Here is a 17,602-nt window from a genome sequence, read left to right on the forward strand (position 1 = left end):
CGCAGATCTTCTCACCAAGGTTGTTCCAAGGAAGAAGTTAGAGGCAGACCTATGCAATATCTATTCCCAACTTGAGGGGGAGTGTAGAGAACACTGATGTGGACCCCACTACAGTGGTCCCCACTGTGTTCGTATGGCAACATATCATATTTTTTGTTAGTTATGTCAGTGTTAGTTGGGTAGTTATTTCAGTTTGTTATTACAACTTGTTATTTCAGCTTTATTATTAGTTTATTTGCCATGTAAGAAATAAGGGCAATTCAACCCTTTTACAATTAGTCAACATATATAAATATTAAGAGTGGGTCGGCAGATCAACTGATCATCCCTCTCTCTCTTTTCAAAATCTCTTCGTATGCTTCTTCTTTTCTCCCTCTCTTCTTCTCTTCTAAAATTTCTGTTTCCTTTTCTTTCGAATTCAAGGCTGATTGTAATCTTGATCGACTACTGGACTAAAATGATAAACCCTCCCATCATGTTCATTATCTTATGAAGGAACCCTGTTATCTTACGTATAATTGCTACTCATCATAGCAATTATCTTATGAAGATCAGTTATTGTAAATGATAAACCCTCCTCTTATGAAGATCAAGGGACTAAAATGCAACAAAAGGCTAACAATCTGAAGAAAGATAAAAAGAAATAACATCTAAGTGTCCCTTTACACCTCCCCATGCAAGAGAGTCAACAAGGTCATTTTCCAATCTTGGAGTCTACCTGAGTGAGATATTCAGTTAAATATGTTGGTGGCCTTGTTTCTTGAATTTAATGTGAAAGTGTCCAAGGACAACTAGAGGACATCCAACTACTATATCTTCCCATCCTGGTGGGTATATATACCAACTCCAAACCTTGCAAAAAGTGATAAGAAAAAGTTTTGTTCTTGGGGAGCTTCCTTCCAGTCTCCAACTACCAGATCTTCCCCTCCTGATGGGTATAACTTTCTTGTTACCATCTCTGTGTCTTACTACCTCTTCTATAAAAGATAGACCTAGATTTCCAACCGAACAACCATCAAAATTCAATTTCAATTATCCCTTTCTAGTGGCATTCATGGATGCTAGACAACTAGGTTGAGAAAAAGCAGTTATCACTCCACATCCCCATGGAATGGAATCCATGATGACCCTTTTAAATTCCTTTCTCATAGAAATTCAGTGAATCACCCTTACCACTAGAAAATCATTATGGATACTAACATCAATAATATTAAGCAAACTTCAATGAAATTTTTACTATTTATCAGATTTATCAAGATATACCATATATCTATCCATTATATTGAGAAAGTGAATGAGTTATTGTCACTAGGAGGTAAGATAACAAACAGTATAATTGAGAAAAGAAAAGCATGTAATGGAAGGTGTTAGTAATGGCACCAATAGGTTTTGCTTCAGTATTAGGCATCAGGGAACAGTTTTTTGGATTTCTATGGTGTACCTAATTGGCGCTTGAAGTAGAAAATGTTCAAAAGTTATTATCATTAGCATTCACTCTTTTCTCTACATAATTACCTATTTCCAATCAGATATTCTGCCACAAAGTTTGTTAGGAGAAACAAGGTTACAAGAAGCACCTCATCCCATATACATGCAATTTAAACTACCTATGGAAAAATCCAACCTAACCATAAATTTATCAGGATTTCTCAAAACTAATATGCAATCATGCTAAAACTTGCCTCTAGGCCCAAAACTTCTTGTAACATATTAAAGATAACCTAAACTGGTCTGCATAAGATAATTGCTATGAGTGGCAATGATATAACTGATCTTCATAAGATAATTGCTACTCATCAATGATAAACATTCCCATCAGTGTATAATTTATCATGCATGTTCATTTTCCATAACTGATCTTGCACATCCCATCATGTTCATTATCTTTTACCATAACTGAAGGGACCTTGTTGACTTGGCTACTCCCCTTCAGTCGTTCCGTTAACATCTACTATGATGAATAGTCAATCTAGTTTTGCATGGATCAAGCTAGTGTACCAAATGACTAATAGAAAAGTGAGTGTACTGACTGAATGTGAAATAATTGGGCATGAGTGTCATTTTCATTAGTAATATGACCTAATTAGAAATATTTTAGTGGGCATGAGGTTTGTTATTATAGCTATAGAACCAAAAATCAATTATGATACTAGAAGCACAAAGACTGTTATTATGTTATATCATGACTGAATGGGGGTTAGTATGTGGCTAATGGAGAGAGAGAGATGAAGAGATAAGTAAGGATATATTAATAGAGGGTTAGAGATATTGAGATAGAGAGGGAAAGAGAGGGTTAGTATGTGGTTGACAGATAGAGAGAGGGATAGAGAGATGTGGAGAGAGAGTTAAAGAGATATTGAGAGAGGGAGAGAGATAGATAAGGAGATTGGGAGTGAGAAAGAGAGTATATAAACAATTCCAAGACTGAGCTTCACAGAGAAAAGCCCTTATAGCAGTAGATGTACAAAGTGAAGTTTAAACAGAAAACTATGATACTAATTCGGTCTTGTCATTAAATCAGTCATCACACCTCAGTTACCCATAGTCCTTTTTCTTTTTGAATTTCAAGAAACTATAAAACTATGACATATAATTCAATATTTCACTTCAACCCATTTGCCAATTTCCATACATCAACAAACCTATTGTATGTTACTGGCACATAAATTCAATCCATTCTAGAGAAGTTTTGATGTGTATTAATCAATACCATATATAAATAAAATATGTCCAATCTCTAAAGGAATGTGGCATTCTTAATGCATGGAGGTTGTTATGTCAATGGATTCCAAAGACAAGGAGAATAATAGAAGAAAATAGAAAACCAGAGGACCCCTGAGGTATTTTTCTGTACGATCCTTTGCTTATTTTCTATTGGGTGGGGAAAGGGGCCCCTCCCCCTATACAAATAGTAAAACAGTTTAGTTCAGATTGTGTCCAACTAGATGCATGGCATATGCTCCAATTTCCTAAAACAAATCATTTGCTAGTCAAATTATGTAAATACGAACACTTTGCAAATCAAATAAGCTAATTGTGGACTATTTGTTATAATTTACATGTTCGGTTAATGTTAGTTGTAGAAGCCACACATACAGGACAAGTAGCAACTGCTTCAAGATCCAATTCTAAAACATAATAATGCACAACCAAAAGCACATATTAGAAACAAAAACATATAAATAAACAAAAACGTATAGGAGAGAGAACAACTTCTTGAATATCCAATTTTTAACTTACGTTTTGTAGTTAGTACTTCTAACCAATCTTGCCTACAAACTAGAGCCTCCACTATTTCTGAAAGTAATGAAGTACAATACTGATCCACTATTCTACCCCTAGTACTGAATGTTCCCTCGGATACTATAGTGGATACTGGAATTGACAAAATATCACATGCCAATATAGAGAGATTCATAAACTTGGGACCATTAACTTGCTAGAATCTCAAAATATCAAACTCTATCTTCACCTCTAGGAAATAGTTTTTCTTCAAGATAAAGATCCAACTCTGACTTTTAAGTCCCTAGACAACATTCCGGATGCTCCTCAATCAACCACCAATCAAAACCACTCAAAAAATCTATGGCACCATGAATCCTCAATAGCTAAGATGCAATACTAGAGCCTGCAAGTAACCTTTCCTCTGTATCAAAACCCACATACTTTGAATATAAGTCATTTCATTGCCTCTCTAACTCTTGTAACATGTCTCTCAGCAGTCTCTCCATAAATGTGATTGTAGTAATATGTTATAATCTCCATCTTGAACCTGTGATCAAATAGAACGATAATCGCAAGCACCAAAGAACATTCATCCCAATATTTATAAAATTTTTGCCTTATTCTATTTGCCACCGAATGAACATACTCATGTTCACTATCTAGCCACTGAAGCAACAGAAGCTTGATTGTGCAAATATTGGGAAAAATACATTTAAGGTTGAGGAAGTAGTACTTGAAAAGTTTCTTGTGTAGATGTAAAAAAACTTGCAAACAATCCCATACCACTGCCCCCATCTCCCATTCCTCATCAAATGGTAGATTCTTATAGTCATGATCGAGCTCGACTAGTCGACAAAATGCTTCCTTCAACTCTAAAGCTATGTCCAACATGTCATATGTGGAGTTCCATCGCATTGGACAATCAACAACCACCCTTCTCTTATGCTATACTTTTGCTTGGCTTCTTGCACTATCAAATTTTTGCTTCTTATGGGGTGTCAGCCTTACACATTTAGCACTTTCTCGAATCTTATGCAACAATGTTGATATTTCTTTCAATCCATCTTGCACAATAAGATTCAAGATGTGAGAAACACATTTCACATGAAATATGTTACCATTCAATGGGAGCAAACCCTTGACACAGAGCCAATTCCTGAGCTCCCTAACCATAGAATCATTGTTAGAGGCATTATCAACTATTATAGAACATATTTCTTTTATCAATGTTCCAAGTCAACAAAGGGACAATCAACTACCATAAACACAATAACATTCTTTTTTAGCTCCCACCCATCATCTATAAAATGTGCTATTAAACAATAACACCCCAAATTATGTTCCAAAGTCCACATATCAGTGGTTAAGCTAATCTGACAATCCAAACCATCAAAATATTTTTACAACTTCTCCTTTTCACCCAAGTAAATCTGCATGACATCACTCTTTATTGTATTTCTAGAAAAAAAACCTAAATGATCACTGAAGATTATTGACAAATATTTGAAAAAATTCTTCTTCAACTATGATAAATGGATGCTCATGCTTCATTATCATCTTTGCTAAGTTCATTCTACTCCTAACTTGGTCTAATCTAAACTCCACTTCAGCTTGTTGTTCACTAGTGCACATTTCCTTCATTTTAGGACATCTTGGTAAATGACACAACAAGGGGCTTGTCCCTTTACTACTTCCTCCCATATATTGTTTTCCATAATATATACAAACAACTTTCTCCTCCCCATAATCCAATCTTATTTTTTAAAGTGCTCCCAAGCTTTAGATCTAGTCCTCCTTCGACTAGAACTCGATGCCATAGATGTTTCATTGACATCTTAAGAATTGCTTGCATTTTCAATGCTAGGTTAATTCATCCTTGATACATAAAGATAAAAAACAACAAAAAAAATAAGATACATAATTGTAAAAACTAAATATTCAACTAAGAAGATGAAAATGAGAATGCAAATGCTATAGAATTTGAAAACCTCAACATAAGATACATTGGATATAAAATGGGCAAAAACCTTAATAGAAGATACGTTTCTAATAACCCCCCTTTTCCCCCTCTGTCAGTATAATAGTCAAGGAAAAGTTCACTTCTACTATAAATCAAAAGTGAGCTTATTCTCCAGAAATGGGTAGAAATCATAGGATGGACATGCCAGAGTGTGGATTTTCTTAAGGATCAAGATGCTACTAGGACTGTACTAAACATTCTACAGGTATTACTTTAGAGAATGTTGTCAACCCCACAAGAAAAATCAAACAAAAGGATGTCAATGCTGCAAGGAAAACCAAACTATTTCCATCTGATAGAGAAGAGTGAGAGAATCCTGGTTCTAGTCTTCCAGATTTCTAGAGTTACTTCGAATCGCTGAAGAGAAGAGCCACTTGATAGAGAACTGCTAGAGAGAATTCTTGCCAAAGAGAGAGAATCCTAGTTCCAGTCTTCTAGATTTCTAGAGTTTCTTCAAACCATCGAAGAGGAAGAGCCACTAGAGAGAATGCTTGCTAGAGAGTGAGTGAATCCTGGTTCTAGTCTTCTAGATTCGCAAAGTTGCTTTAAATCGCCGAAGAGAAGAGCCACCTGATAGAGAACTACTAGAGAAGAGTTGCTTCGAACGTTTGAACAGGATTTTCAGAACTCCAAACCTCGAACAAAGGTTCTAAACTTTGAGCCTTTGAAGGTTTCTTTTAGAGTCTAGATGGTTTTGGTTTCGACTTTCGATGGTTTCAAATTGATAGGGTTTGGCAAAAAAAACTATTGGGGTTTTGGTTCAGGGCCGACTCGAACCAATAAGAATATGGACAACTTTATTTTGGATTGGCCCAATCCAACAACTATAATGGACCGTCCAAATCCAATTTGATAAGGTTTTGATCGGATTGGATCCAACCCAAAACTGGTCAATTGACACCCCTAGGGCTAAGTAATGCACATCAGGTTGATTTAAATCTGGGGCTAGACTTCAGGTGAGTTATTTATCTTTACATTGGGATTTGCTTGTTCACTAACAATAGCTTAGGCCTTTTAGCTTGTATTAGCTTTCTACTCTTATAGCTTGGTTTGTGGTGGACCTAATCTGATCCAACTGGCCCAATAATTAGGATGGAATCACAACCACACTCACCGACAACACTAGATTTTACAAATGGCCAAATGCTCTCTATTTTTTCCAATTTCCATTATGCTAAGATTTAAGAATATTTATATTTGATTTCTTTGTAAATATTTCTCTGATTCCACTTATCAACCATGTTCTAGGGATAGAGATTTTCTCTATTCTATGACCAAAATGATAACAAACTCAAAGCCGTATAAAAAATGTAGAAGAATATGGGTTGCAATTTAATCATATGTAGTTATTGTGGCGACTGTATTTAACTTCTACTTCTTCTTTGTAATTGTTTGAGATTTCCCCAAAGGAGTTGTGCATTTTTTTCTTCCAATTTATAACGAACACGTTTATGTAACTAAAATTGAGTTAATTTGTTCTACTTCTTATTGGTTACTTGAACTTCAAAATTATGTAACATAAACTTAGAAGTATGCTCCTGAACTAGATATGTCATTGCTTGTATTATACGATCTGAAGACAATTTCCCAATTTGTTAATAGTTTTTCTTGCATAGAACTCTCTTCCTATAAATTGAGATTCAAAAGTATCTTTCAACCGTCTATAGAGAAGCATTAATGTGGTCTGTTATGGAACTCCCATTATTGTTTTTGAATATTTTTGGAAGCACTGTTCTAGAAAATTAGAGTTTTTGACACTATTATCTTGCTTGTAGGTGAAAAATTTGTGTCCATTGAAAGGTAAAAAGATTGCATTATAGTTTTACCTTAGTGTTAAATAAGGTTGTAATCAGATCGGATTCGGATTGAATTCAACAAAATTCAAATCCGATCTGATTATTGAAAACATTCATCCAAATACGATTCGAAATCCAATTGGATTTGAAGACTAAGGATTCAAATTCAAATCATAATGACTTGGGTTGGATTTAGATTTAATCTGACTCCACTTTAAATTTTTAAAGTATAAAAATAAATTAAGAAGTTAATTAATTTTCAACCTTTATAAATAATAATTTAATGTAAATATAACAAACTAAATTTATTATATATGTAAATTCATATCTAATAAAAATATAAAAATATATTTTTTATAATTTTAAATATAAATATATAAAATTTATATATTAAAATCAATAAATATTACAAATATAATCGGATTTGAATTTTAATCGGATCAAATGGAGTCAAATCCATAAACACATCATCCAAATCTAAGATAATCAGATTAAATGTCAAATTGGGTTGTGGATTTTTGGGTATCATCAACAAGCATAGCATCCAATGTATTTTGAAAACCAAGATATGGGCTTTAATTTTTCTTTGGAAATAATAAAATTCCCTATCCTTTACAAGCAAAAAGAAATTGGTTGGTCGCTTATTTTTACTCTCCATAATGAAATTGAGAACTTGATTTTCTATATGAATATCTTAGATTTGTCTCGCTATGGTGCAAAAACGAATATTGGCAACACGTTAAAACTCAATATTAACCAACCACATTAACAACATTATATCTCAAAATATCTTTTAATTTGTTCATGTTTTATAAGGTGTACCTATCGGGCTCGGATCTGCTGTCACTACTTGTTCCCACATCTCCACCCATGGGACATAACAATTGCACATTTGGAATATCTCCCTTTTCATTCATAGGGAGATGTTCCCATTACACGATAGCGGTGTTCGGTGGGTATAGATGTGGGAACAAGTAGTGGATAGAAGATCCGGAGGTGTACTTATCAATCACATTAAAAATTTTAAAAACACTAAAGATCCCAACTATGACATTTCACTTTATAATTGGTTCACCTTTTCGCTTCATGCTGCAATTTCTACATTGTAGATTTTACCTATATCTTAAAGCACCCATTGAGGTTTTCAATATAGTACCTCTAACTTGTGGACAAGGATTAAAGTTAGTGGAAGTAGAACTTTCTAACAAGTTGTAAGCAACACCAAATGTGTTTATAATAGTATGAGAGAATATGTAGGGGACAACAATCAAATAATTGAAAAAGAAGATCGGAAAGTAGGAGAATGGATAAGCTTTTCTGTGCTCCAGTGACCCCTTTGAGTAATTATTATAAATGAAACCATGATACCTTTGGTTTACTAAGATCATAAGCTCATATTTTTAGTTGCATGTTGGTCCTTACTTGGCCTTTACCTTTCTCTAAATATCCTTGTATTAAACCATTAACTTTACAAAATCTAATTCTAAGCACACAATCCATATGCCAGTACTTGCATTGGTGTGATGAAGTGGTTCTAATCTATTAAATTTATATTGCTTAAGTATGAGATATATGTTCATTTGGTAATGAAGTTCTTGAAGGGTATATATTACTAGTGTTGAGAATAGCCTGTATTTCATGAGCCAGCTCTTTGCTCAACCTGTCAGCATGATTGTCTTGTCCACCTGCAAAGGTATACACCCGAAAAGCCAACTGAAAAACTCTCCAAAGCATATTAATAGATGCACTAGATTGGTTGCCATTCTTTGATATGGTCTCTCTATTAGTTGTTGTGTTTGCTTCTCTTCTCTCCTAAAACAATAGATAGATGCTCAAAAAAGAGTAAAGAATTGTTCTTAGTAAAATCAATTAATCATGCAATATCTGTTCAAGGGACCTACTTGAAGTGCAAACTCCATGCAGCTAGAAGAAACATCCACCATCAGTTCCTTGATTCGGACTATAATATTGAAGTCAAAGTGGATATTGTGATCTTGAAATCGCTTAGATTCTTCATCTTTCTCTCTTTCCAATGCATCCACCTCTCCCTTAATCTGTATTTTTACATCTTTAGTTATTGATGACAATTCTGCAATGGGGGAAGATAATCATACATATGAGTGTTTTTCGCTCATTGATGATGAGAATTTACCTTGTTGAAGTAACACTCAACCTTGTCAAGATATTGACTCAAAGGAGCCACTACCTTCCAGTTTTCTAGATTCACAACAATTGCATTCAACCTTGAATATAGTGTTGCTGCTATCCTTAGCGTCTCCAATTTCTTTATAGGGAAATCTTTAAATCTTGATAATACCTATATTTAAAGAATTGAGTAATTTGAGACAAAAGTTAAAGTGACCAAAGAACAAAAGTTGATGATGGTGAAATGTATCAAAACAACAAGCTAGTGTTGAAGTGACCTGAGTTTCATCAGTTAGGTCATCAAGATGAAGCTCCACGTATTGGTGGAATTTAAGCAGCTCAACCATATTCTTTGTTTGGAATGAAGTGATTGCAGATTTCATTTCAATGATTGATGTTGCATACTTCTGTACATCTTCAATTTGTTGGAAGTATGTTGACCTAAGATAATAAGGAATTTAAATGAGAAAAGGGAATGAAAAAATATCTTAGAAATTTAACTCAATTCTTTAATATCTCTATTCACTCATTGCAATTTATAATAATTAGTTGCTTATGATTTCATACCTTCTCGTCATCTCTGCTATTGCATCAGCCATTCCCTGTTTACCACCTATAGAACCCTCAATCTGATTCTTTCTCCCTTGAGATGGCTTTCCACCCAAATAAGATCCTTCCATCTTTCCTTTGAGTAGTCGATACAAATTCCCCATGTGCATTGACCTCTTTAACTTGGTATTTGCTTTCTTAAGTTGTAGAGATTTTGTTATATTAAGTGGAGGAGGTGGTGGGGGAGTTACTCCCACTATTAGAGACATGGATGATGATTGTGGCATCAACATTGATTCTTTTGATGGAGGGATTGGTGGTGGTTGTGGTGGAGTTACTTTTATATCTAAAGGAGTTATGGGTGGTGCAAACTGGGCTAGGTTTAGGGCTGTTGATGTTAATGCTAGTGGTGGTTGTGGTAATACATTTTCAAAAGGTGTGGGCAGTGTTGATGGTTGTGTTAATACATTAGGTTTCAAAGTAGGTTGGAGTGGTGGTACATACATGGGAGGAGCACTCATTTCATAAGGTGCATCACTTTTGTTGCTTGTTGTTTGACTTGAATAAGGAATTAAGACCTTTGACATTTCATTTGTGTGTTTACCATCTCCAGTTTCCTTATTGACTCTTGGTATTGGTAATGCTTCAGAATTTGTCTTTGATTCGCAACTCTTCAACTCTAGTTTATTAGATTTCTTGCTCGTTTGAATCACATGCATTGGAGGGGTACTCATTTTTTAAGCGCGCTTCTTTGTACTACTCTAGCCCTATTGCTTGTGTCACTTGAACAAGACATTTGGACCTTTAGTATTTTGTTTTTGTCTTTCTCATATTCGTGTTCTCTCTCGGCCCTTACTAGTGGTAGTATTTCAGAGTTTGTATTTGATCAGCTCGATTCTTCAGATTTTTTGATTGTTTGGATCGTAGGATTAGAATATTAGGTTAGTATATTTGTGACGGTGAGCCTAAGAGGCCAAAGAAATGGTGGTGAATAAAGAAAAATCAGAAAATTCCCTTATTTTTATAAGGAATGAAATTGTAGTAGTTGGATAAAGATAAGGATTTTTATTATTTGTATAAGATTTATTCAAGATATCTCCAAAAGTCGAGTCCTCTATAATGTTATCATTCTTCTCTTCTTCTTCATCTATGAAATTGCGCATTTCATTTGCCACCTTAATCATATTATCAAGCTTCCTTAACACTCTTTCACCTTCAACACAATGATAAATCAATAAATAGTTACTATTGGTCTGATGAAGTATTGAGATTTCTAGCTAGTGTACCAAAGAGAAAAAAAATAATAGTGTACCTAATTTATCTGAGTTGATGTTTATGTCATTGTCTTTCTGACATTTGAGTTTGGTCAACCACTCATGCTTCTTAGCCCATGAATCACCAATAGATTTAAGAGCATTATAGAGGAACACCAAACTCTATACAAACAACATTTATTTTATTAGCTTTTAGTTATGAAGAATACATTTATTAAATTATTTTCAATAGACTTTTATGTAACAAATGGTAAACCTGATTTATAGACATTTCATAAGGTTTTCCCATTGGAGTATTGGGTACGACTTTAGGATAAAGCTTGTGGAGGTCATATAAAATTCCCATCATCAACTACAAGAAGATACAAAGTAAATAAACAAAATGGAAATAAACTCCATAGAACTTTTATAGTGCAAATTCTTGTCAAATTTTGAGAAATGGTAAGAGTACCTCATTGATCTGATTGTATTCATTGCAAAGAGGAAGATCAATAATATCTCTAAAGGTCAAGATCTTCTTTTGAAGTTCAACCATTAACTGAAAGCTTCTTGTCCATCCACAAACTCTCTTTCATCAAATTCACCATTTCCCTTTGACTCTTGGATACATTAATGCCCTTGAATGCCTGCATTAGTAATTTTTTTGGATACATTAATACATTACAAATTACTTGTAAGACATGTTGGTTATTAATAGAGGTATAATTGTCCAATAAAGAAATGATACTATATATCAATTGAATCATTTCCATGAGTAAGAGTATATAGAAATGAGTTGAAATCCTTAAGCATGCATCCTTGCGAATTTATTATTAACAACAAAACATTTATATCTTAAATAATAAATCCATGCTTTCAAATGCAATGATAACCACAATGAAATTATTGTGTTCCAATCTTTTTTGTACCACTTCACGTATAATTGGGTTTTGTTTCTCTGAAGGTACAATTTTATAATGAATAATAATAATGATCTTATATAAGAGTTAAAAATGTGGTTCAAAATTTCTAAGTAGTTGCTCAGATAAAATATTTTGAACTTAATTACCTTCAATTCAAACATAAAATGAGAAAGAAAAAAAAAATCATATGAAAGTGACCCTACCTCGAAAGCGCCCAACTTACGGTGAAATAAAAGTGATTTTGAGTTTTGCACTCTCAATGCCATTTGTATTTGCTGAAATTATATTTCTAAAGAGATTGTTGGGGGACTAGTATTGCTTTTATAATTGTTTTCTAAATGCCATGCCAGTTTGTTTAACTCTGAAGTTGATGAAAGTGGTTGAAAGAAAGAAATTGTTTAAAGAGAAGGGGTATCGAGCAAAGCAAATGAACGCTCAGAATTAAAACAATATTTGCAAAAAGAAATGAATATGTTCTGCATTGTGTTGGGTTTTATTGCTTGAAATTGAAGAAGGATTTTAAGGTGAGAATTGATTACAAGATAAGAACGCGTCAATAGCTTTATTTAGGAGGTCTCTCTCCACATAATCCTACCTATTACCAAGATCTTATTTGGTGAACTTAGCTTAAACGGTTTTGTTTTGTTCTTTATGTGGTCATAGCAACTAATAGATCCCTAATTATCGCCCTTCAAAGGAGAAAAATATGTAGTTATGCTAAATATGTAATTCTAACATATGATATTCCATTTTTTATTAATATTGTAGGTCGTATTGTCCCATAGGCAATGAAAAGAATTAAAGATATAATCTATTTACTATTATTAAGGACTAATTGTATTTTTAATTAATATAATTAACAACATGATAATCATATATGCCTATCGAAATTGAATTTGTTTATTTAGTATCAATTTCCTAAATAGGGAGTGTTGGGGGAAAATATCAAATTGATGCTTCCCTCTACTATACATTTGAAGAAACAATCTAAATGGCTTGGCACTTAGTTAGCATCCTACGTGACAATGTAGATATATATATATATATATATATATATATATATATATATATATTCTAGTGCATTTGCAAGAGGATGGACTTGTTTATTGCCACGATATTATCAAAGATTAACTGGGCCATTCACCGAGAGACGACTATGGCCATTTCCTCCTTGAAAGAATCACGGTTTCTTATTAGAACACTAGTGAAAATTGGACTATGGTACAAGAATGCAATCATGGAAACATGTAAACAAAAAGGGACGATGGTCCCCACCCTATCAAATTAACCTAGGCATTTAAAAAAACTTCTTTAAGAAGATTCTAGAGTCTTTCATTCCATGCATGTATAAGCCATTCTCTCCTATAAATAGAGGTCTTTCTGATAGGAGAGGGGATCATTCCTTCTCCTTAAGTTTCCCTAATCGAACCCTAGCCTCTCTTCATTATCATTTTCATTTCCTTCTCAACTTTAGAGCCAAAACAACCTTTACTACTGCCTTACATTAAGAATCTATTATTTCTATCTTGAAAAGAAGATGCCGCAAAGAAAAGATATGGTTAGGAAAGAGATTTAACACAACCTTTACTAGAAGAGAAATCTCATTATAGTCACCTATATAATCACCTCCTGAGCAGGTAGAAGATGAGATGTTTCACAACCATTTAGTCAATCTTGCTAGTAAAGGCTATGGGATGGAAGGACTCCATGAAAAGTTGGAAGATTTGTAGCACCAGAAGTTTGCCAAGATCAAGGAAAAGCAAGACCAACTCTTTGGCTGGTTAAAAGAAAGTTTTCATTGTTGCCCAAAATAGCAACTATAGGAAAACCCTCTTCCATAACAAAAGCATCTATCCACTAGTAGTTTGATTCAGAGATGAATGTCACACCACATCTTTAGTGAGAGTGAAAATAACAGTTGCCGACTGAGCTGGCTTAGTGATAGCTGCAATTTCCACCCCGACATCCCATGTTCCACATGTAGGAATCTTAGATCCATTTCTCATGGTGGGAGGAAAGTAATGCAAAAAGATGCAGCAGCTATCTAAAGAAGAGACAGTAGGTTATCTGTAGTTTATTATTGGAGGTTTCAGCACTAAATCATATTAGGCCTTGTACAAGGAACCTTATCCTCTAGGCTATTTTCCACTTTCTACTTGGAAACAATACAATGGAACAACTAGGAATGCTCGAAAGCATGTAAGAAAGTTTGTGGACATACTTGGACCATATGCCATTAACGGAGCTCTAAAGGTAAAGGAGTCTTCCAATATCTGATCGGTTTATCTTACACTTGGTTTGTCAACTTTGTGCCGAAAAACTTCCAAAACTAGGACAAGTTGGTAGAAAGGTTCTTAGAAAAGTGATTTGTCATGGAGGCAACTAACTATTGTAAATTTGAGAAACATGAGACCAGGACGAAGGTGACACTTTATGAAAGACTATTCCATGAGACAAGTTGGTAGAAAGGTTCACTTCCTCGAGGTTTCTGTATTTTACCCTAAAAGATAAAAGAAAAGGTGACAATTTCTGAAAGACTATTCCATGACAAACTTTAATATTGTCTACAAAACACTAATCCCTTTTTCTTCCTTTAGCAGAGAATGAAGGAAAGAAAAATCAGAACTCCAAATAGAGATTGCTACAAATCTATCACTCCATAAGTGCCTATCTCCATAAATGAAAACACTGCTACAGAAAACTCTCAAGGGATTTGTGAAGCATATGGAATCTTGACCGGCCAATGAGTATTGAAAAAATGGGCGGTCAAAGTATTTATTTTAATTCTTTCTTTTAAATTTTTAGTTTAAAAAAAATGAGATATTAAGAAAAATGCAAACGGTCCCATTAAATGACTCGCACATGTGACCTAGGATACCACGTGAAGTGTGAGGTGTTTCAATGTAATTGGGAGTACACCCCAGCACACACATAAACAAGTGCAGGAAATCCGACTTTAAAGATAGAGTGCTTTCCACCACTACACTCACTGGTCACTTTCTCTACGTTCTCTACATCAACAACACTTCTATAGTCAGTTGCAGACTCTGCTAGTGTTGGGACCACTTTCTTCAACATCATGTTTTGATCATCATTCTCTATAGACGAAGGCACCCCATCCCCACCCTTCAATATGGGGTTCTTCATCTATAATCATGTGGTCTGACTTGTAATCACTGACCGTGACAATGTTATTCCATTGAATTATCGAAGAAGAGTGGGACAACAACAACGCATCTCGAAGGTAGCACTTTCCCTCCCAACTCGATCGAACCAGTGCCAAAAATATACAATTTACAGCTACCCGTGAAAGATCCAAAATTAAATAATCCATGCATATTGATATTTTTCATATCCCACAAATCCAACTTCGCCCTAACAATTATATGATTGATAGTGTTTGAATTCTATTCTAATCTCAATTCTTGTTATAAATGGCCACTCTGTTTTTTTTTTTTTTTTCAGGTTGATATTATACACTATTATTTCTTTTTGGTATGAACATGTTTTCAAAACAGGGAAGTATGAATTTTATTTGAAATGTACCTATTTTGAATTTTATCAAGAGTTTGTTTGCAAATTTCATTTAAGTAGGATTCGGTTGTAGGTGAATATTCATACATATTGAACTATCTTCTTCTGCCCTATTTCATCGTATTCATTTAATTATTTTTTAAGTTGGGTTTCTCTTCCAGACCGGTATCATTATAATTTACATGGGTTTCTCTTCCTGCCTATGATCCCTTCTCATACGATCATTCAACTGATTTTCCTAGTGTTTACATTTTTTTTTTAATTCGTTCAGGGACCCAACAGCTCCCTTTGGCATTTCAAGTTGTTAAAATCAACACTCATCGTTGGCCTACGTACAGTTGGGTAAAGAATGCATAATACATTTTTTCACTTCAACCCTACAGTGGCTATTCTCAGTTAACACTTCATTATTCTCTATCGTCTTGGTGTTGGACTAATTCTAAATTTTTACAGCATCCAGCTTTCATTTTTTTTACACCTTTGATGTCCATAACTTACCATGAGTATCATAAAAAAACAAAAACAAGAAAAATGGAAGCTATTGTCTGTTGATTTGAAAAATAGGATGAAGAAAGAATACGCTTTTTTCCTTTCAAAAATCCAATCTTTCTTATAAATAAATGCTTCTTCTGGTTTCCTAAAGCAAAAGGGGCAGCATTAGGTTTAAGAAAATATTTAGCGGCATGTGAGGTTACAAACAAACGGATCTTAACGGATTCCTGGGCCAGGGGAGTATCTTGTCCAATAATGTCATCCAACAGGGGAGCTATTAGTCCATTTTAAAACAAGGGAATACGCTATTAGTCTTTTACCCTCATTTTAAAACAACACAGATACGTGGCTATAAATCTATAATGGTGCATAATATGATCTATATAGGTTGTGTTTGGTTGTAACATAAATAAATTTGTATTGATGCAAAGTTATAACAGTGTAAATAATTTGGGTGCAAATTCTGATTTATTTTCGTTTCAAATACAATAAAATAAGATATGAAGTAGAATAAACTAAAACCCAGAACAATATCAAACCAAAATTTGCATTATTTTCATTTACACTTTCATACATTTATCCTAGTGCAAATAATTTTGTGTTGCAACCAAACGCAGCCATAGCAACGTAAATAAATGCCACTAATTTATGTGTGTATCCATTTCACGTAGTTTGTTTAGTGGCCTATGAAACAAAATAAAAAGCTAATCCATTGATTAAATGGGGACATGTAGTAAGAAATGTCCTTTATTCATATACAACTGATAAGGCAATTGGTAGGGTATATATCTAATTATGCCCACCACCAGAACCATATCCAGATCCATAACCAGAACCTTCACCATATCCAGAGCCTTGCTCTTGTCCTGAACCAGACCCAGAACCATATCCCTGACCACTGCCTTGACCCGAGCCATGACCAGAGCCTGAACCTGCGCCAGAACCAGCATACGACCCAGCACCAGAGCCAGCATAAGACCCTGCACCACCACCACCAGAACCAGACCCAGATGCTGAACCAGAACCAGACCCAGATGCGGAGCCACTACCACCACCTAGACCAAGCCCAAGGCCAAGTCCCAGGCCAATTCCAAGACCCAAGTCTTTTCTTTCTGGACGGCTTTCACAAGAAAAGGCTAGTGAAAGCACAAGAAGGCACAGAGACAAGGCTTTGAAGGACATCCTTTGCTCTATTCTTCTCTCTTCAATTCTGAGCTATATGGACATTGATTCAATCAATCAATGTATATGAGTGTGTTATATATATATATATATAGTTGAGCACTGTCCCCATTTCATCTAATGTCTTGGCAGCAGTGTGAAATCCAATTCAATTGGGTTGCAGGCTTGCAGAAGGGACAAAGCTTTGTTTGTTTTGCTTGAATTTGAAAGAATGGCAACTTAGGTTTGTGGCTGTGGATGTGCATTTGTGCACAAAAAAGTAGAGTGAGTGGAACTGCCACAATCCTTGCATATATATGGCTTTTAATAATTTCTATCAATGAAAATGAAATGATGCCTGCCACCTCCGCCAGCACTACCAAAACGACCTAACATACGCATGCCCAACCCCAGGGCTGTGGTCAGTTAATTTCTTGGCCACTCTCATGACTCTGTTAAATTTGGAAAATATGTTTGTTTGATGATCACTTCAAATCCGGATTC

At 34.6% G+C, this 17,602-nt stretch overlaps 1 protein-coding gene and 1 pseudogene across 2 annotated transcripts; both read right to left on the reverse strand.

Moving 5' to 3' along the window:
* Positions 1-782: 782 nt before the first annotated feature.
* Positions 783-5,099, reverse strand: LOC148802100 (zinc finger BED domain-containing protein RICESLEEPER 2-like; annotated as a pseudogene).
* Positions 5,100-8,560: 3,461 nt separating this feature from the next.
* LOC104612342 (uncharacterized protein At4g04980-like) lies at positions 8,561-12,858 on the reverse strand. 2 transcript variants are annotated; one of them, XM_088899265.1, is made up of 9 exons: positions 12,115-12,858; positions 11,461-11,635; positions 11,266-11,361; positions 11,048-11,171; positions 9,754-10,948; positions 9,465-9,627; positions 9,194-9,358; positions 8,943-9,095; positions 8,561-8,853 (listed from the first exon to the last, which is right to left on the reverse strand). In XM_088899265.1, the coding sequence occupies exons 5-9, from the start codon at positions 10,467-10,469 to the stop codon at positions 8,599-8,601; spliced, it is 1,452 nt and encodes a 483-aa protein (XP_088755391.1). In that variant the 5' UTR covers positions 10,470-10,948; positions 11,048-11,171; positions 11,266-11,361; positions 11,461-11,635; positions 12,115-12,858; the 3' UTR covers positions 8,561-8,598. The 2 variants fall into 2 exon arrangements, with proteins under 2 accessions (XP_088755391.1, XP_088755392.1); XM_088899266.1 differs by lacking the exons at positions 11,048-11,171; positions 11,266-11,361.
* Between the last annotated feature and the right edge of the window lie 4,744 nt (positions 12,859-17,602).

The sequence above is a fragment of the Nelumbo nucifera genome, chromosome 2 (genome assembly GCF_055504915.1).
Source record: "Nelumbo nucifera cultivar China Antique chromosome 2, China Antique-T2T, whole genome shotgun sequence".
NCBI lineage: Eukaryota > Viridiplantae > Streptophyta > Magnoliopsida > Proteales > Nelumbonaceae > Nelumbo > Nelumbo nucifera.

Excerpts from the sequence above, each read along its gene's own strand:
- LOC104612342 (XM_088899266.1), bottom strand. The coding sequence starts at position 10,469 with ATGAGTACCCCTCCAATGCATGTGATTCAAACGAGCAAGAAATCTAAT. Across the intron at positions 9,096-9,193 it reads TTGAGTGTTACTTCAACAAG|ATTAAGGGAGAGGTGGATGC; the intron begins GTAAATTCTCAT and ends GTAAAAATACAG. Across the intron at positions 8,854-8,942 it reads GCATGGAGTTTGCACTTCAA|GAGAGAAGAGAAGCAAACAC; the intron begins GTAGGTCCCTTG and ends CTATTGTTTTAG.